This window comes from Felis catus, chromosome A3 (genome assembly GCF_018350175.1).
Source record: "Felis catus isolate Fca126 chromosome A3, F.catus_Fca126_mat1.0, whole genome shotgun sequence".
Lineage (NCBI taxonomy): Eukaryota > Metazoa > Chordata > Mammalia > Carnivora > Felidae > Felis > Felis catus.
In genome coordinates this window covers 38,536,192-38,557,667 of record NC_058370.1, presented here as the reverse complement: position 1 = coordinate 38,557,667, position 21,476 = coordinate 38,536,192, and the positions used below count along the sequence as shown (strand labels likewise).

The following is a 21,476-nucleotide window of genomic DNA, read 5'->3' as shown; positions in this document are numbered from 1 at the left end:
TCTAGCAATGAACAAGTTCTATTCTTGTGAGGTTAAGTTTGTTTTCCATTGTCTTGGCTTTTCCCTTTCACCACCTGAGAAGGTAGCCTGTCAGTCAGGGCAGCTCATGAAGACAGCCATAGGCTTCCAGAGGGTACGCCCAGATTGGGAAATGAAGGGCTCAAAGAAAAGGGAGGATTGCTTGGAAGGGTGTAAAGAGTCCCTAGCAGAGTGCCCAGTGAATATCTGCTGTAGAGATGAGTGAAATGAGAGAGAGAGCAAAAGAGAGAGAGACCGAGAGCACTAACATTGGGAAAGGCTGGGAGAGGAGAGGAAGGCCTTCTGGGATAGGAGGACTAGCATGGGCATTTGCTGGTGGGTGGAAATGAGAGGAATAGAATCTTGCACAGACCTCTGGCTGGACCTCTTGTGTTACCTACTTAGAGATGAGATGTATGGCACCCACTGGAATTGAATGAGCCTTCTACGGCAAGGTAACCTAGACTTTCTGTTTCAGATAGCAGTGAAAGAAAGGTGTGCCTTCACTGGGATGCCTGTTTATCAGAACTGCAGGAGGAACACAACGCAGAAAAACTTGGAGGATCCCCAGATCTAACCTGGGATGACAGCTGGAGAGGAGGCTCTAAAGTCAATTTGACATAATTTAACTAGGAACAAAATGGCTATTCTTCACCAAACTGCAGTGATTGCATTCTTCTGATACTATTTACAACCAGCTGGCTTACTTGAAGAACACAGAGCTTTTATTAAGTTATCCTGATAAACCAAAGAAAACAATGTACCAGTGATTTAATATCACTGAGAATCACTACCATCTATTATCTTCTTGATCAGTTATGTGTCATGTAAGAAGAGTGCCTCTCTCTGAGGTGCTCAAAGATTTTGTGGCCATGATCTTATTTATTTACATGAGATTCTTAAGAGGGAGGTGGTGGATAACTGTAGTAGAATTAAAATTATCTTTACTTAATAATAGAGACATACAGCAATTATGGGGAAATTAAGCAATTTTCCCAAGGTTATAAGGCAGGACAGGTCAGGGCAAAGTTGAATTTTTCAACTTTACAATAGCAAGATTGAAGAAGAGAAGCTTGAAGTTAGACCTTTGATACAGGATCTTTGGAACATATTTCAGAAATAAAATAGCTATAGGACTGAATTTTTTATCTTTCCAGGTAAGTACCAGTAGCTGCAAACACTCTGTGGGAAGGCTGCTACCATGTGCATGTACCTGTACTTGGAGTACCATTCAGGGAGTCTCTCTTATAGCCCATCTTCATAGAGTTCACAGGCTAATGGGGAAATAAAATATGCATAGAAAAACATGATATTTCAGGACTAGAAAGAAAGAAGTATTCAGTAGCAGCATCTAATCAAGTGTGTAGCAGTGGGAAAAAGCAAAAAGGGAGTCTGATAAGTCATCCCGTACTTATACATTTATACATTTATACATTTGTTCATTCATTCATTCAACAAATGCTGCTGAGCTAGGTTCAGGTGACATCGTGGTGACCAAGAGGGTCACAGCCCCTGACCTCATGGTCTATATGTGTGCTGTCCAATACAATAATCTCTAGCCACACGTGGCTATTTACATTTAAAATTAAATAATTAAAATTAAATAAATTTAGAGATTTAGATCCTCAGTTGCACTAGTCACATTTCAAATGTTCCATGTGGCTAATGGCTACCTTATGGAAGGGAGCAGATATACAACATTTCCATCACCAAAAGAAATTCGGTTGTTCAGAGATTGGCCAATTGTGGCCTATAGGTCATATCAGGCCCACCAACTACTTTTATAAATAAAGTTTTATTGGAACACAGCTATACCCATTTGTTTATATATTGTCTATGGCTGCTTTCATACCATAACGGCAGACTTAAGTAGTTGTGACAGAGACTGCATGGCCCACAGAGCTGAAAAATATTTACTATCTGGCCCTTTACAGAAAACTTTGGGAACCCCTGGTCTAGATGGAAATATCAATACAGAACAAATACTTACCAAAAGGGAAATGCTGAATAAATGAGTGCTGTGGCATGGACAGACTAGGGATCTGACCTAGTTCAGGGAAAAAAGAAAGGCCTTCCTAAAGAATACAGTGTTTAAAATGAGATCTGAATAATCAGTAGGAGTTTACCAGGCACCATTTACCCAGCAGAAGAAAGGGCCTGAAGAACTGGGGGGTGGGGTGTGTTTGGCAGGCATAGACAGCACAGTGAGGGGACAGGCATGGGTAACTGTCATTTCTGGGAGGGGAACTCTATCCATTGTGTCTGCTGCTAGCACACCAGTGCCTAGAATGACATCTGATATGTAGTAGATATCCAATAAATATTTGATGAATGAATGAATGAATGAATGAATGAATGAATGAATGAATAAATTGCCCAGGGAGGTTATGTAGAGCTTAAAAACAGAGTTTAGCACTGCAGCCTTGATCCTAACAAGGTAGCCACTGAGGAGTTGAAGAAAACCATGGCTTAAGAACCTGATCAGGGGCACCTGGGTGGCTCAGTCAGTTAAGCATCCGACTTTGGCTCAGGTCATGATCTCATGGTTTGTGGGTTTGAGCCCTGTGTCAGGCTCTATGCTGACAGTTCAGAGCCTGGAGCCTGCTTCAGATTCTGTGTCTCCCTCTCTGTCCCTCCTCCACTCATGCTCTGTCTGTCTGTCTCTCTCAAAACTAAAATAAAACATTAAAAAAAAAAAAAGAACCTGATCAGATATGTGTTTTCCAAAGGGCCCTTGGAAGCTGGGTGAAGAATGGATCTTTAGGAGCACCCACATTCAGTGATTCACAGGGATTTGTGGTCATGTGGTTGGTAATTTTAAAGTCTTTCCCACATCCAGCGTGGAAGATTTAATGAAGCAAACTTATTCAGTTGATTTTGAAATTTTGAATTTATCAAAAACCAAAAAGGAAAGAGTCACTTAAACTGCATGGGAATGAACCGACAACACAGGTGTGCTTTGACACCAGGTGAGGTGTGCACTGTGGTATTTCTTTACCATGCCAGGCAGCCAGTGACTCATAGGTGAGTTATAACAAGGGTGGGGCTTTTGGAAGGGCACAAAGTGTGGTTCTGGGAGTCATTTGGCTGAGTTCAGTGGACTGAACTTGGATTACAAACAATGGTTTTTCTCTTTGAAGCAAATTGAATCTAGTTTTCTTTTGTACCTCAGTGATGCTGAACTACATATTTGAACTGCACCCAAAACTTCCTGTCCTGTGAAGCTAGACCAAACTGTGCCTGACATTCAGTACCATGAAGAAGCAGAAGGCCCTGTCATCTAGAAATAAAAAAACTTGCTAAGGATTCAGTTGCTGTTCCTTCTCTATGTGTTTATTAGTATTTGGTTCATGGTTACACATACCTATTCTCCTTGCTTTTCTCCTCCCTTTCTTTGCCTGTCACCCTATAAAACCACACATTTTATGCATGTCAAGAGCAGTCTGGAACCTATAACACAGTTTACCTTTTGCTTGTCTTTGAAGACAGAACATGTCCTTAAAGAGATAATGGTTAGTTGAAAGTATATGGATTTCCTGGCTGAAATCTTTTGTTTGCATGGAAGACAGCACATACCATTTTAGTTTCCATGAAAACCTTTTGCTCTGTGGAAAAGTAAGTATCCTGTCTCCAAACAACAAATTCACCAAGAATATGGTGTCATAAACAACTTATTTCATTGTTTTCAAAAAATATGATAATAGCCATGGTCATAGCTATAATTACCTGATTAATTTTTCTTACCATGTGACATATAATGTAGAAAAAAGTAACTTCCCCAAGAGCAAGGCTAATCTTGGCTAGTTTTTATCTGTACTCTTGAATCAACTAATTAAGTAGATTCAGGCATTTTTAGCCATATCATAGTTTCTGAGCCCTAAGTAGTGAATTGGTGTGAGGCCTGAGTCCTTTGGTTGGTATAAAGATTGTTTACACTTAACAATAACAACAACAACAACAACAACAACAAAAACCCACTGTGTTCATGACCTGCTTTTTTCAGACTTTAAGTCATTTTCTCAGACCACCATGTGGAATAGTTCTGTTTTCAGTCTGTAGGCTCCTGATTCAGTGATCTTGCTAAGGACTGATCAGTGGTGGGGCACCTGGCTGGCTCAGTCTGGAGAGCATGCAATTAATCTTGGGGTCATGAGTTTGAACCCCATGTTGGGCATAGAGTTTACTTTTTAAAAAAAGAAAGGAAAAGAATTGACCAATGGCAAGCATGGCCCCTTAAAGAAAATGCCAGAACCTCTTGCATAAATTAACAAACCAAATCCTGAGGTATATCAGTTGTGGGATTTTCCCTGGTGCCCCAAATTATTTGCAAGAGTTGGCAAACGGTGTTAGTGCCAAGAGCTTCTATGGAGTTTGTTTTTGGTTCTATGATGTGAAACGCAGTGTTGTGTAGAGGTGCTAGAAACTGGAAGTGGACAGAGGTGTGTCTTGCTCTGGATTGGCCATTTTGAGGTCTTGGGCAAGTGATGACACTTATTTGAGTCTCAGTAGCCTATTGAGAAATGTGTCAATAAGATCTAGAAAATGAGATAACATGCTTCTCTGAGATCTGAGATCAGTTCTTCTAATATTATTCAACTGTTTGAGACAATCTGGAGCCTAGTTTCTTTAAGAATAATTATCAAGTAGGTAACTGAGAAACATGCCATGTAAAGAGCCCAAGAGCTCCTACCATGTCAATGTCATTGCCTTGGACAAACTCAGAAAAGGAGCTAAGACACAACTAGACTACAAGAAAGTGCTCATGGTATGAAATGCTTGAAAATGAAGTTGAGGTTGATAAAGGGCTCAGAAGAAGGTACTTTTGAAGAATACACATGCTATATAACATAAAGATGTGAAGACAAAGGAAATGATTTTAAAAGAAAGATTTATAGGAAGTTGTGCTATCTGATGTACCATGTAAAATCACTTTGCTGCCCAACTATGGATATCTAAGGTAGAAATTAACATTTTTTCAAGGCTTTCAGAATTTCAAGGACTTCTTAAAAAAATTTATTAAAAGTGGCCCCCAAAGTTTACAGCACTTTTTTTCTTGTGAATTAAACTACTGAAGGACATATGCCCTGATTTTTTTCATTTCCCACGTGTTCTTGCAAGGAGCAGTTGATGGAGTTGTATGCACTATATTAGGGCTGGATCAGTCCTTTGAGACATTATTGAACTTTCAGGTCAGAATGTCTGGGACTGTTGTTCAGCTCTGTCCCCATCATCCATGTGGCTTTGGTCTCATTATTATTTTTCTGAGCCCTTGTTTTTTCATCCCTATAGTGGGCCAGTAACAGTCATTCTGTCTACTTCACAGCATTGATGTGAGGGTCCAATAAGATCTTGGATACAGATGATTGTACAGTGATAAGGATCTGGGTAGCTGAAGGTTAAAAAGACAAAGAATTGGCTAAGTTTTTAAGAAATCATTGTCTTAATTTCAGGTTCCCCTGAAGCAGACCCTGAGTAAAGGATTCAAATGTAAGTTGCTTATTTAGAAGGTGACCCCAGGAAGCACTGGTAGAGAGGGGGATGGGACAGTGAAGGGAAGGAAACCAGTGAAGAGTGTGCTGTCAAGCCATTTACTACTGTGGGCAATTGGACCTCATTTCCAGATGGGGAAACTGAGGCACAGAGGGATCATGCCACTTGTCCAAGGTCACAGATCTACAAACATGAAGCTGGAATTCAAGCCTACACAGTGCCAATGGGAAGCCCTACTCCCAGTCTCTATGTGATGATTCAGCTTATTAGGGCAGCCAGGCTGTGGGGTGTGGCAACAGGTTATGTGATGTTAGGAATCAGATGATCCTGGTTCCACTACTTACCAGACAAGTGAGTGATTGTCTGATCTCTTCAAACCTTGAATCCTTATATGTGAAATTTGAAAGCCTATTGTGAGGACTCACAATACTATTTCAAAAGCATAAACACATGGTAGGGCCGAAAAGCATAAACCTCATGTGTGGTAGCAGTCATTCACTCTAGTTAATATTGATTTCTCTGACATGGTGTTCTCAGATATCTGCAAAAAAATAAGCTTTCCAAGTGTGGCTTTTATTTTGGAAAACAGGAAAGGAGACACCTTTACTTCCTACATGAGACAAACGCAATTTTGTAATATCAATTTTAAGATGGAGGCTAGAGAACTTGAAATAGCAGATACCACTCAGAGTCATCAAATACTGTGGTCCGTATTTGTTTAACAGTGTGTGGTGGGCAGGGTCCTCACGTTGGTGTGACTTTGGAGGTAATTACTTAGCTTTGTTGACCTTCATTCCTCCATCTATAAGAAGACAAGGGATGGAGTGGAATTGTAGGAATTTCTAAACTAAATCCTCTTTCTGCCAGATGGATTATACTAAGGTCAAAAACAGAAAATTGCTCTTGATACCTTTGGAATTCTCTGTGTATGTACAACAGGGGAGTTTCTCTAGACAGCCTTCTGTTAGCCTTTCCTTTAATTAATGAGATGCCAATTTACACATTACTCACTTCTTTTTTAAGCCAGCATCCATCTTGGTAGTTCAACTGGAGGAATGAACATAGGGGTGATATTGTGCCCACACATGAATGGACTGGTTAGGGAACATGTAGACCCAGACCCAAGAGACAGGAATGCTTCTTTATCATTCAAAGGAACATATAGAAATACAACCCCACAAAAGCTTATGCATGTTCAAGTAGTTAGCTTGAGCACATACAGGCAGCACTATCCTGAACAAAGAGGCATAAGATATACCTAATGGAATATCCAACACAAGGAAGAAAGTTGGTTTTTTGTTTGTTTTTTTGTTTGTTTCAGATTCCACGTCTTTTAAGAGGGAACAGACCTCCGTGTGACCAGACAGAGGGGCATCAGAAACAACTAGGTAACATCTGTTACCATGACTTCATGGGCCTCGGGTCAAAGACATCCACCTTCTCAGAAGACCCCTGCCCCAAATTTTGCCCTTAAGAACCCTGACTTGTAAGCCAGCGAGGAGTTTGGGGTTTTTGAGCATTAGCTCCTTGTTCTACTGGGTGACACCACACCAATAAATCACCCATCTTCCTTCATGGCCAAAGCGCCCCTGCAATTTTCCTTTGCGTGCTGCATACCAGATGGATGGATTCTCATTTACTTTGGTTATATTTTATCCAGAGATTAAACTCACCAATGTTAAAGGGACAGTTTTATAACATCTTTCCACAGTCAAAACTATATTATGAAACGTTTTCTAATAAAAACAATCAAAAGGCAGTGTAGGTCAAAATTCACTAAGTGGTGTAATTTAGATTTGTACATTTCATAGTATATAGATTTTACCTCAAAGAAGAGGGGGAAATAGCTATAGACAAATATTGAAGCCACATGGTATACATGCAAAAGGGTTTAGGATGAAGTGTACTGATTCTACATCTTTCTTTGAAATGCATAAAACTTGAGAATTGATAGATGGATGGATTGATGGATAGTCATGTAATAAACAAATATAGTAAAATGTTAATTATAGAATCTAGGTATATGAGTATTTATAGTAGAACTCTTTTAATTTTTATGTGATTTTATAAATATTCACAATAAGACATTTGAGAAAAAGGAAATTATTTTTCTAGTGAAAAAAGCACCTGGGGCCAGTCTGCACTACTAACTAGAAGTTTAATCTTAGGCAAGTTCACTTAATTTTTGTATGATCAGTTGACTCATCTAAAAAAATGGGATAGAGTAAGAGTATTAGACTCATAAGGTATTTGTAAGGTTCTTAGCATGTAGTGTGATGGAAAAGTTTGTTAAATGAAATTTAAAAAGTCATCTCATATACAGGGACATTAGTGGGAGAACAGATTATACAGATTGTTTTTGACATTCAACTCTAAGAATGCAGAGTTTTATTAAAACCAGATGACAGGCTTATACACCCTGAGGTATTTGTCATTTTCTCTCTAACCCAGGTAAATTTCATCTCCTACTAAGAGGTAGCAAGAATCAGGATGGGTCAATAATACTTAGTTTCTGTTTTCATTTCCTTCAAAAAATTCCACTTGCTTAAAGCATGCTCCCTGACCCCAGGCTCAGTGTATATGTAATATCCAGATATCAGTATAAAAGCATGTAGCTACCTGGTCGTATAAAATAATCTAGTGATTCGGTGATTTTCAAAAAGAGAACAGTAAATGGTAGTCATGTTCTCCATCAAAGGTTAGGAAACCTGTAAATTAATTAGTAAGAGGTTTACACTTTGAAATTTACAAAGAAGCCTGTGTGTCACATAAGTGGAGCTTTCCCCATCTTTTAAAGAACTAGGCATATGAACAGCAAAGGCAATTTAAATAACAAACAAAATAAGCTGAAATGAGAGTTCTTACTAACAGTAGATTAGCACAAATAGGTGGTCTTTACTCATTCCACAAATATCTTTGAGCACCTACAGGCTCTGATCTAAGTGCTGGGGGTGTAGTTATGAATAAGACAGAAATCTCTGCCCACATGGTATTTACATGCGAGATGTTGAGGCAGACAAGAGACAGGAAATCAGTTAGTATGTACGTCTGTGTGCAGGCCATGCATGTATGTATGTGTGCGTGTGTGTGTGTGTGTGTGTGTGTGTGGACAGTGTTAAGGACTAAAGAAAACAATCAGGAAGGGAAGGGAGGAGGTGAGAAGGTTTGCAATTTTTTTTTAAGTTTATTTTTATTTTTGAGACAGAGAGAGACAGAGCATGAATGGGGGAGGGACAGAGAGAGAGGGAGACACAGAATCGGAAACAGGCTCCAGGCCCTGAGCCATCAGCCCAGAGCCCGACACGGGTCTCGAACTCACGGACCGCGAGATCGTGACCTGAGCTGAAGTCAGACGCTTAACCGACTGAGCCACCCAGGCGCCCCAAAGTTTGCAATTTTTTAGATAGAGTTGTGAGCTTACATCTCACAAAGAAGGTAACATTTGAGTGAGGACTTGAGGGTAGGGAAGGTGCAGGCATGTGTACATCTGGGAAGTGCATATGGGAGAGGAGGTGTGAATGTCCCACATGGGAAGATGCATGGCCTGTTTGCTCCAGCGTGGCTGGAAAAGATTAAGTACAGGGAAAAGAAGCATGAGGTGAGTCAGAGATGACCAAGCCATAGGCTCTTATGGTCATTTTAAGGATTTTGGCTTTTATTTTAGAGTAAAATTTCAGCCATGGAAAGGATTGGGCAGAAGAGTGACATCTCTGGATTTCATTTAAACAAGACCCCTCTGGCTGCTCTATTGAGAACAGTCTTGCTGGTGGTAGTAGAAGAGAAGGGAGAGGCAGAAGCAGACTATGGTAGTTTTAAAATATGTCCATGAATTCTTTGATATTCTTCCCATTGAGAATTGGTTGGGGAGGGGGGGCCCTTGGACCAGGTGGGCTTGTTTGTGACTATTTCAACCTATCGAGTAGGGTGGTAGTGAAACCGAACTCTGAGGCTAGGTTATAAAAGGCCATGAGATTTCTACTCCATTTACTACAAAACACTCTTAAAGCCCTCCCTGCCAGTGAGACCACATAGGCAATTCCTTCTTGTCCTTTTTTTCAGCCATTCCAGCCCAAATGTCAGACATGGGAGTGAAGAAGCCATATTGGAGACAAATCTTTCTGGCCCAGCTATTCCAGATCCAGCCAGTAGAGTCATCCCAATTGAGGGCCCAGACATCATGGAACAGGAAAGAGATGTCCCGTTGTGTAATTTCTGAATTCTTGACCAGTAGAATCCATGAGTATAATAAAATGACTATTGTTTAATGTCACTATGTGTTGGGATGGATGATTATGCAACAATAGATAACTGGGGCACAGAGAGAAGAGATGAGCCTCCTACAACAATCTGGGTAAGAAATAATGGTGGCTGAACTAGGGTAGTTGCTGTGGAGAGGTGAGAAGTAGATTCTGGCTATATTGTAGAAGTCGGATCATGTATTTGCTCACTGATTGAATGGCAAGTGAAAGAGAAAAGTCATGAGTGATGCTAGGGCTTTGGGTTTCAGCCACTGGAAGGGCAGAGTTACCATTTACTGGGATGGGAAAGACTATAAGGGAACAGGTTTGAAGGTGGAGGGTGGGAGTCTCAGGAACTCAGTTTTGGACATGGTAAGTTGGAGGTGCCTTTTGATGATCCAAGTGGAAAGTAGGTGGTTGGAAATGACATAGATACACACACACATACACAATCATAAGACAAGATCAGATCATTGTGAAAGAAATGTAGTCAGAAAAGAGAAGGGGTGGAAGAACTGAGCCTTGGGTCACTCCATTGTTTAAAGGTCAAGGAGATAAAGAGAAAACAGGAATGAAAACTAGAAAGGAATAATTAGTGATATAGGAGTATTGTATTGTAGAAGCCAAGAAGAATGTGCTTTAAGGAGGAGGGGCTGATTACTTGGGTCAAATGCTGCTGACAGGCCAAGTAAAATGGGTCCTGAGAAGCCACCATTGGATGATGGAATTTGAGGGTTTAAGACTATCATTTATTGAACACCTATAATATGCCAGGCATTGTATTGAACATTCTTATAATAGCAGTAGAGGAGAAAGAGATGGCTGCAGGCTAACTTCAATAGATGATAGCTATCATTTATTAAGTATCTATTGTATATCTGATAGTTAAGGGGAGACTTACATATGCTATCTCATTTAATCCTCACCATTGCCTTGTGGGGTATGGATCAGGGATGTGAAGCCGCCCAATGTGGCACAGCTAGTAAGGGTCAGAGCTGGGACTCAAACCCAATTCTATCTGATGTTGAAGCTCTCGGTCTTTCTGCTATCATTCCTCCTGAAGTGGTTTCCTGGGAAATCCTGGTGAAAAGCCACCAGAAAAGAAATATCTTTCTAACTTCAAGTTAAGTTTTGCTCAAGGTTTTTAGGGAGGATTTAAAAATGGTTTTATAGTAAAAAAGTATGAATGCTCTGTAGAGTAACTTGCAAAATTCTAATATAAATTTTCTAAGTAAATAAATAACACGTGTGGGGGCTTGTCACCTGAGTGGCTTTGGATTACTTGTGTTTTTCTCTCTTTGGTGAATCAACTTGTGAATTCATTACCCTGTCTTCTCTGGAGAGGTTGATTTGCTGGTTATTCTGGTTGGGTTGTGAGGGCAGATATAGCCTAATTAACAAAGGCACTCCAGAGCTGAGGTTCTTAACCTGGAGATTTGAGAAAGTCAGGGAAGGCATGAATTCTCTACCTGGAAAACTTTGGGACTATGGACATGTTTGTTTCTCCACAGGAAGTATCTATCAGCTTCTCAAAAGGATCCTTGACTTCCAAAAGGCTAAGCCCCACATGGCAGAGAAAGACCATCAGGCATAACTTGTAGTTATGAGGATAATCATGATTTTCACTCAATCCTTTTCTTGGGCAACTTTTGAAGGCCCAGTTATGTCATATCTAGAGAACACTAATGGTGACCAGGCCTTATGATTGCATTGTTTAACAGAAGGTTTGTCGGTCACTTCCTACGAAGCCTGAGGAATGAGATTTGACCAGTAAAATATTGTCAGTTCTCTGACATTTTGACGGACACCTTGGTACATAATATTTGGTCAGGAAAATCAAGTATATGTGGTTGGTCATAATTGTTCCTCAAACTTGCACATCCCAGGACCAAGTGTTAACAACTCAGGAAAATGAAGATGTGAGATTCCTCTATTGCTTTTTAAAAATATATAGTCTAAGTTAAGAAAAGCCAAATTCCCTGAGCCATTTTCCTGAATATATATGAGAAAATATCACTCAATTAATGACCTCTTATTTTTATCATCCTATTTGCTTATAGTTCCGAGGTTATAGATTTGTGACTGGTAGCAATGTTTCCATTAAATCCACGCTATTTGAATTTTTAGATTAGATGCCAATATTTAAAAATCAGCAGATCCCACCAGCCCCCCCACCCCGTCAGGCACCTCTCCCCACCCCATTTGGATTTCCAGCTTCTTTTGAAACTCTTGAGGCAGCAGGATTCAGATTGGCTATGTGATGTAGATTGGGAACAATTCTGAATACTTCTCAGAGCTATGCTTATAGTGTTGTTTTTTAAATGGTTAATCTAAATTTCGAATTTGTTTCTAATTTAGTGGCAACAGCTCCTTCTCACATTAATTTATAGGTTGGTATACTGTAGAATTCCAGAAAAACTACATTAGTTCAGGCCTACTGAGACAAATGTGACAATACTTAGTGAAAAGATTAAGTGTATTTAAAAATAAATGTAGTTGATTCTTTGCAAGTAATTAGGTTAATATCAATCTATCACTAGCAGTATTTCCAAAGGGAGAGTTTTTCTAGGACACCTTAACAAATAGACAAAATTAATTTTATATGGCCGATATTAAATATACTTAATTAAAAACATGTATTGTTTTAATTAATAAAAACATCTGCACCTGAGCACACATGCTCCCCTGAGTCAGCTCTTTCTTTGTAGATAATGCAGTAAATTACAGGCCTCCTCAGGTTAAATAATTACACTCCAGATTTGGCAGCATTCAAATGATTGTGCTTTTGCATTGGTGATATTTGAGTTTATTGTATTTGGTATTTGGCTATGCCAGCAAGACACTGATCTTAAAGCATACAGCCATTATTTCAAAACACAAGCCAAACAAAAGTGTACAGTTTAGGGAAAGTCATCTTTGCCACAGATTAAATGCAATGGATGGCCCAGACAAACTCTTCCCTCAAAAGGCAATATGCCAGTACTTTTGCAAATGGTTACTAAGTGAGATTGCAGAGTGATTTTTCTGGGCATTTTAAGAAATAGAATATCCACGTGTTCATTTATCTACTGCTGCTTAACAAACCACAGTTAAAACCTTGTATGTTTGCTCAGGAATCTATAATTTGGGCAGGGCTCAGCTCAACACATCACTACTGCATGAGGTATCAATAGGAGCAGATAGACACCAGGGCTAGAGGACCCACTTCCAACATAGGTTACTCACACAGTAGACAAGCCTGTGCCACATCTTAGCCAGGGGCACGACAAGGATACTTGGTTTCTCTCTACTTGGGCTTCTCTTTGGGGCTGCTTGGGCTTCCTCCAAGCATGGTGGCTGGGTTCCAAGAGCAAGTATTCCAAGAAGACTGAGATCAAGCCAGAAGCTTCTTGTAACTTAGTCTCAGAAGTTCCAGATTATCCCCTCTGTCTCATGCTATTGGCCAAGTAAGTCATTAGGTGTAGCCCAGACTCAAACCTCTCAATGAGAAATATCCCAAAGAATTTGTAACTATCCTCCATCTATCACATCACATGTCCAATATGTCACTATTAGCACTTTTTCAAGGTGGCCATGTGTCCTGGAAGAAAGCTTCTGAATATCAAATTATTCCAAGGCTCCATCTGGGGTTCAGTCTGAGTCCATATTACTCAGAGTCACATGGATTGATTTTCTTTAAAATCAGAGTTGTTTAAAGTGAAGTATGGGGGTGGGGTGGGTCATTGATGTAGTGTATACATGAGTGGATTATGTTGCATATTGAAAGCTCTGGTATATGACAGTTTGGTGCCATTTGGTGATAAGCTTATATATTCATTAAGAACAATAAAAGCAAACAAGCAAAACAGTCCATAATACCTTTAACTCACATTGATCTTGCCCGTCAAAACTGAGGTAAATTAGCCTTTTTGCTGTAGAAGGAGGTATAAATCCCATTTCTATTAATGTCTTGCGGTTAGAGAGGCAGTGTGGACTAAGGACTTGGATTCTAAAATTAGACAAACCTAGAGTTTCCAAAGCTAGAGCTGATACTTGTGAGCTGATGACCATGCCATGACATACATCTTTTGTTTTCTCTACTGCCAGCCACAGTAGAAGGTTCTGTTTATGTTGCTTAAGAGCATAATCTAGTCTTTTATGATTAGGCTGAAGATAATCCATAAGCCCTGTTCTAGAAGTCACCAGATGTAAAACCTACACAGCCTGAGAAAACCACATCTGATCAAGCCAATTTTCTTCTCAAAACTGCCTCATTACAAATAGATATGGCTATACACTTTTGTTGCTCTATCTCTTGCATTCTGATGATTTCTTCCTGCAAGCACCTATACCTCAGTTTGAGGGCTTTCTCTGGTCATACGTACTCAGGCTAGAAGTGCTCTGTGGTTGATGTTCCTCTGAGCATCCCTCAACTGATGATGGACAGGACTTCACTGATACATACCTCTTTTTCTTGTGACTTAGTTGGGGCAACTTCAAGGCATATTCTACATCATCACTGAGTTGTCCCCCCAAATCTGAGCCCTAGTTGCCCACAGTGGTAACCTGTTCATGAATGTATTTTCTTCCTTGTCTTCTGTGTTTCACTTAACCATTCCCCCAATTCCTGGGTTCACCTCTCAAATAAATTACTTGCACTCAAATCCTTATGCCTGGGTCTGTTTCTTAGAGCATGTAAATTAAGACAAAGATATTTTATGATCTTATTCTATCTACTTTTACAGGCTTATTACTGCTTATCTCCATTAAACATCCTAAACTTAGTCCCATTAACCCAGCCTCCCAAGACCAAACACATCTTGATGTTTGTCTTGATGTTTTGTATCTTTTAAAGACCATTTCCCTTTGTTAGAATGCCTTTTCATGACTGTGTTCCTGGCTACTCTGCCTTTAGGAGTCAGTCCAAGAGTGGCTTCTTTGACTTCCTATCCTGGGTCAGATGCCCCCTCCTCTGTAGTCCCAAATATGGATCATATACCTCTGCTCTGACACACTGTTTCCAAAGATGGTCACAAAAATTCCTCCAATATCCACAACCTTTTGCAAGCTCACCCCATTAAGAGGCAGACCCCATTTCCCTTCCCCTTTCATCTGGACTGGCCTTGTGACTAACTTTGACAACAGAATGTGGCAAAAATGAGCCTAAGCCTTACAAGGACTAGCCGTTTCCATTTTCATTCTCTTGGAAGCCAGCCTTCATGTAAAGAAGCTTGAGCTACTCTGTAGATACTGAGAGATCACATGGAGAGATTATCCTTGTGAAGGAGACACAAGATGTCCCAGACAACAGTCAGTATCATGGTCTCAGTGGGTCCATATTGAATGCTCATTAAACACCATATGGAGCCCAGACAGCCATTCCTACTAAGCCTTGCCTGAATTCCTAGCCCATAGAAATCAACATCAGTTGTTTAAAATGATTGAATTTTGGGGTAATTGTTAGACAGCAATGGAAAACTACAATATCTATTATAGAACTTGTCATTAAATACCATAATTACTTATTTACTTGTCTGTCACATTTGTGAGCTACTATAAATGGAGACAATTTTCATCTTAATAGCTGTGACACCTGACCTATGGGAATGCTTTACAATGGCGAGCCTAGGAAAAAATGAGGTTTCTTAAGGAGATCACAGAGAAACCTTGTCACACTGGAGATTTTTTAAAGGAAATGAGTACCAAAAAACAAAAGGTTCTAGAGAATGATTGTGGAAGACAAGAGTGGATGAAAATTCAGAGCAATTGCAAGGGACCTCCAAAATGTGTATTAGAATTCTTCTAACAATTGGTGAGATTATTGACCTCTGTTTCAATCCATATGCAGCCTAGATGGGCCCCACAGTCACAAGTGTTTACGAGGGCCTGTCAGGCAGTTATCACTCTGTGCAATTAAACTGTACATCATGGTTCTCACTCTCCGGAAGAAGTTTACTGTAACAGAAAAGCAGATGTACCAACACATTGTGGGCTGCAGGAGGATATGAAAAGGTGGGGAGGACAGAAGGCTCAGATTCAATGGTTTTAGACCTAGGCAGGATTTCCACGAACCCGCTTCATCTTTTCCCTTCACGTAGTGTTTACCAAGTACCGCCTGGGCACGGCACTCCCTCTCCCTCTTATGCTGAAGCCTCGCCAAATTGAGAGGAGTTTCTCACATGTTCCACACTCTGTCATGCCTCATAGCCTTTGCTCTTTCCCCCTTCCTTCCTGGAATGATTTATGACCCATGCTTCCATGCCCTTTACCTAGCAATGCTTGTATTCGTCTCTGGAGCTCCTCCCCCTTCTTTTCCTCATCCTGTCCCCAGGAAGAAACCCCCCATTTGCTCTGCCATTTCAAATGTCTCCAGATTCAGTGTGAGTCCTCCCTGCTCTGCAAAACCATCACTGACCACCCCAACCTGGGGTTTCCTAGAATGTGGTGGAAAGGGAACTGGCTTTGGAGCAACATGAATTTGGGTTCAAATCCTGGCTGTGCCACTTGTGATTCTGCACAAGCTCTTTAATCTCTCACATTTCCTCATCTGTAAACTGGGCATGATGCTCCCACTTCATAAGGCTGTAATGAGGGTATGGGAGATCGCTACATACAGTGTTTAGCTGAGTCCTGGTATGTAACACACCAGTGATACATGTTATTTTCTTCCTCCTCTCTGAACTTCTGGCATTTAATATCTGCACCACTCATTTGTCCTAAAATCATAGTTATTTTGTGACAGCTCCTGTCCTGTACCATCATTTAACTTAATGTTATTCCTTGCTCATTTTTAATATACACTTCCTCCTAATATCTAAAATATAACTTTTTATATCTTTATATGTCCCAAGAACAACAGATTCTTAATAAATATCAGTGCATGAATGAACAGACAGTGGAGTGGGTGGCTGCCTCTTAGGGCTTTCTATAGTACACTTTGTAAAGTATAGCATTCCAGGTTAAGAACTCACTCAATTAGAATAACTCTAATTTCAGGGTATTTTTTTTTTTCCAGGAAAGGAATGATTAGGGAAAAGTTCAACACTTTTCCTTATCCTACTGGATCAGTGTAACAGAGGAAAATGAAGACCCCATCCCATGAAAAGATAACTCGGAGGCAATGCAGTATTGAGAACAATGAAGACACAAAGACTCTACCCCTCCAGCTCCAGGCTTTTTTTTTTTTTTTTAATATGCATGTATGACCAGATCAGAGATAATGAGTGAGAATGAAAGAGCAATTATGTGAAGAGTAATCCCCAATTGATTACATGGGAATTAAGTAAGCTGATAGGAAATACCAAGTTTGGATTAAGATATTAAGGGCCCTCCCGTCATTTAGATGGAAACAGTCATGAGGAGGGAGAACAAATCCTCTGTGACTGACTGAGGATCCATCTGTCAGAAGTAAGGGGTAGGATGACATATTATAAGTGAACGAATAAATGGACTTAATCAGGGATGAAAACCAAGGATCAGTGCACCCTCAGGACACACGAGACTTAAAGAGAAGACAACACAAAATAGGGCCAAGCTCCAAAAAACCTCCAGAAAGGAACTCTAGAAGTTTTCTAGACAGGTGTCTGCTCCCTTGCTAGTCTTGAGGTTGCGGTAGTGAGCTGCACTCCATTGTGAGGCTGGCAAAGCCATGCTACACTGGAGCAAAGAGCAGGAGGGTTCTTGAGAGAGTGCCTCACAGTGATTTCAATATGCTTTTTTATGCCAAAGGACCCTTTGTTCAGAGTCTTATAGAGTCCCACGATACATAAAAGAAACAGAGGTATTGCTGTATGATTGCAAAGAAGCAAGAAGAGAAAGGGTGAGGGGATCTTGGAAGATGATAATATCTTGGATCCTGCTTCCTAGGACCTTATGCTTGGCAGAACATGTTGGGAAAACCACTGGCCCAGGATATCTATAAGCCTTTATGAATTGCTCTTGTCAACTGGCAAGGTTTTTGGCTAAGATTCAGTTGGTTAAAGCCTTCCAAAGCAAAATGTACTAAAACTAGAGACTAAAGATCATGTAGTAAAGATGACTTCATCCCCCTCAAGGGGAAAACAGGCCTTTGTCTGCTTTACTACACCAAAATCTCAGCAGGGTTTATTCTTTCTGGAAAATATTCTTCAAGTCATAACTAAGACTCTCAGTGGAAGCCAATTTCAATTTAGTAACACCTAAATATATCTGAACCAACAGGTTCTGGATGGCTCTTCAGAATGAGCTGTTAGAAGAGACAAGAGCAGCCCTCATATTTCCTAAGAGAGGCCTTGATGTCCGAGGATATTTTCAGTCTTACAGGACGGTTTAATAATGAATCCTTGGGATCTTGAGTTTCATCCTAACTTAAGAGTGAATGTAACCATTGAGTTAAGTTTCTAACCTCAGACACTAGAAGGGTAGTTACAAAATCAAGAGAAAGTAAAGAGACAGAAGAATGGCTTTGAAGGCCTTTCTGCCAAATGAGAGCCCTCAGGGTCATACTGGCTGAGAGTGTAAGTAGGTTTGTGGCCAGTGTTCCCGGCATGTCAGGAGTGTAGAGCGTCTTGGGTGGTTAGTAGTCTGAATCAACACTTACTGACAAATAGATGGCGGATACTATCATGACTGTCCTCATGGGAAAGATAGGAGTTGAATGTTTTCTCTTCACACTGCAGTAGGTTTCAGATACTCAGCTGAGAGAGACCAGACCTGAATTTTTTGGTGGACACTTCAAAGCCGAGGGTAATGCCTATTGTTAAGAGGGGGACACATTTTGGGACCATTGCCTTTTCACACATGCTCCAGGCTCCAGAGTGCCCCTCCCCATCCATGTCTTTCAACTGGAAGCATGAATTTAATTCACTGAGAGGTGGACTGGCCCCCAGCCTGCCTTTCCTGTCCTGTGATCTTAGAACAATCTGACCTTTTCCTTGGGTGGATGCTGGTTCCTAGGGGATGGATGTGTAATGCAGGACAGCAGGGGTTCCCCGCCCAGCTCCACATTTCCTAAGAGTGAAGGCACCTGTTTGGCTATGCTAATTTGCTCCTGATGCAGGTGAGCTCACCCCTAGCTGCTTTAGCACAGAAGGGAGGAAAGATGCCTTTTCACAGGTACCTTATATACCTAGGCTCCCTCTTTGAATGTGCTGACAACATTTTCTTAAGTTCCTCTTCCTCCTCAGTAACATCCCCATCAAACATTCTGTCAGAGCAAGAGCCAAAAACAGAAAAAAAAAAAAAGTATCAAATGGGAAAACAATGAAATGCCTGTTTGGTTCCTGTGTGCAGTGAGCAACAATAAGCCACACTTTCTGAAGTGTCTCAGAAAGGAATGCCTGTGATGTTCTTTCAAAGAAGGACTCTGGCCCCAAACCAAGCTGTAAGCCATGACAATGCTCCACTAAACACCAAAAAGAATTCGCCTTTCAGCCAGAGAGGCATTTCTCATGTACTGGGGGAAAATGCCACCCACACCACGTCACCTCAGCACATTTACTGTCACTCCCCTCTTCCTGCTGAAGCCAGAGGAACGTAGCACACTGTGACTGTTGGGTGGACTGAAACTCAGCCGAGGAGTCTGAGCCCTGGGAACTCTGCCCCCTAAGATGTGCTCCCGGGAAAGCAGGAGTCTAGGAGGTGTGTTTGTATTTTAGGGAGTTTACGGCTCTTGGGTCCTCTCTCCTACAGAAAGACCTTCTCCCCTTCGTCCCCACCTAAACTTTCCCCGTAGCCAGGCATTTGAAGTTAGCTGAAGTGTCAAAACACTTTGTAAAAAGGCCATTGAGTCAGGAGGGCTTCACCCCACCTGGGCAAGTTCAAGTCCTTCAGAGGAAAAGGGGAGGGATCGCCTCTTACCTGGGCTTCTTTCACTATTCCATTTTTCGTGCAGTTTCCACTTTGCAGGCTGTCGCTCTGTTTCCTGTGATTGTGCAGATTCCCATTGCAGACAGCACCACCTCCAGGATTAGCCATTTGTGTGAAATGATGGAATCCAGCCGGTTTTCGTCCAGAGGTTCTAGGCAAGCTTTAGTTTTGAAGTTGGTGAGGGAATGAGAGAGGAAGCACTTTGGGCTGAGTCCCTGAAGGAATCCTACCGATCAGGCTTTCCAGAAGAAGAGCAGCAGCCTATCTTTGGGGCAGATCTTTGAAACAAAAAACAAGTGGTTACCTTTACACTCCTCAGCTCAGAATGTGACCTTCGGGACAACAAACCTGCTTTTGAAACTAGGAAGGAGATTGTCCATGCTGGCTCCTTGGGGGGGGGGGCTGAGGAAATCTGGAAACTGCAAAACCCAGAGGCAACTGCGAGGAGGCTGGCTGAGGGGGTGGAGCATCTTTTAAAGACACACACACACACACACACACACAGCACAGTCAAGGTCTCCTATGTGCAGTCAGTTTCGAATTTACGTCTATCCCCACCCCTCCCTCCTGCATCTAATTACAACTTTTGGTTGTAGACCAAGCTCAAGGTCAACATTTCCCCCCCGCCCCCACAAAACAACACTCAGCAGTGGTTGCCTGGGCTAGCAAGAAGGAGAGGAGAATGGGAAGTTACTGTTTCACTAGCACTGAGGTTTTTAGCTGGTTCCATGGATGGTGGTGATGGTTGCACAACAGTGTGAATGTACTTAATGCCACTGAACTTTACACTTCAAAATGGTTAAGATGGTAAGTTTTGTGTGATGTGGCACACAATAATACATAATACAAAATGGCAAAAATAATAATAATGTTCAGAACCCGTCTGATGTTAAAGCCAGTGATAACACAAGGGGTATTGGCTCATCCAGAATTCCAGTAACATGAATCTGGGAGACAGAATATTTGGTTTCTGGTTAAGGCTGTGTTACTTTACCATGTGACTTCAGGAGAGCCATTTGCCTTCTTTTTTGCCTCATTTCTTCACGTGTACAAAGAGACAAAACATTTTCAGTGGGCCAGTGGCTGAGGGGGCAGCAGGAAAATAAAAGTGTGGCCTGGGTTTGTTACTGACACAGGTGTTGTGGGGCAGATGGTGAATGCAGTGCCACAGTCCTGCTACACCTCTGGTTTACTCATTAACTCTTATTGTCTCGATGCTTTAGTTACTAGAGGGCTGTTTTCTCCTACCATCAAATGGCATTGTAGTTTGTTGGACAGTGTCAATCATTTACAGCTTGTTCAGTCCTCAAGCCCACCGTCATGGTTGCCCTGAATGGAGCCTTCTTTAACATCAGGCACTTAGGAAAAAACAAAAAAAAAAAACAAAAATGAGCCATTTATTGGATCAACGGACAAAAACAAAGACACACACAAGCAAAAAACAAAAAACAGAAATGGTCCCTGTTGTTAGAGCCTCATTTCTTGGTTCTCAGCTCTCTAGGACTGGGTTCATTTCCCAGTCCATTGGCTTATGGAGGGGGTGATGATAATGCTTCTTCTAACCATGGTTTGCATGTAAGGGTTGCCAATTTTCCACCTCAGGGAGAGCTAAAGGAATAAGGTGAGGTCTTAGGCCAAATAATGAGATGGGGCTAATGCCAAGTGTGCCCACCCCTTTGTTTCTCAAGCTCAGACTTTCTATTGCATCTCTCCCAACCTTTGTTATCAGAGCAGAGCTAGCTTTTCCCTGGCTAACTGTAACTCCCTGTTACACTGGGAGTTGGGAGTTATTTGTATTGGCTTATTTCCTTCTAGACTTATGCAAAAAGGAGATGAAAAGGTAGGATGGAACACTGATAACTGCTGGCCTGACTGCCCCAGCTTACTTAGGGAGACAGGTTGACG

The 21,476-nt window shown here is 41.2% G+C and overlaps 1 protein-coding gene and 1 long non-coding RNA gene across 2 annotated transcripts in view; one reads left to right on the top strand and one right to left on the bottom strand.

The window, feature by feature from the left end:
- LOC123384373 overlaps positions 1 to 9,865 on the top strand; it is a 37,376-nt gene extending 27,511 nt beyond the window's left edge. The window contains exons 2-5 of the long non-coding RNA XR_006595384.1: positions 3,191 to 3,633; positions 5,469 to 5,505; positions 6,830 to 6,896; positions 9,568 to 9,865. This is a non-coding gene — a long non-coding RNA (uncharacterized LOC123384373). The remainder of the gene's footprint in view (positions 1 to 3,190; positions 3,634 to 5,468; positions 5,506 to 6,829; positions 6,897 to 9,567) is intronic.
- The window catches only part of SPTLC3 (serine palmitoyltransferase long chain base subunit 3), a 130,962-nt gene extending 110,956 nt beyond the window's left edge, over positions 1 to 20,006 (bottom strand). Inside the window, exon 1 of the mRNA XM_011280956.4 lies at positions 19,563 to 20,006. Coding sequence (XP_011279258.2) covers positions 19,563 to 19,679 — 117 coding nt within the window. The 5' untranslated portion in view covers positions 19,680 to 20,006. The remainder of the gene's footprint in view (positions 1 to 19,562) is intronic.
- Between the last annotated feature and the right edge of the window lie 1,470 nt (positions 20,007 to 21,476).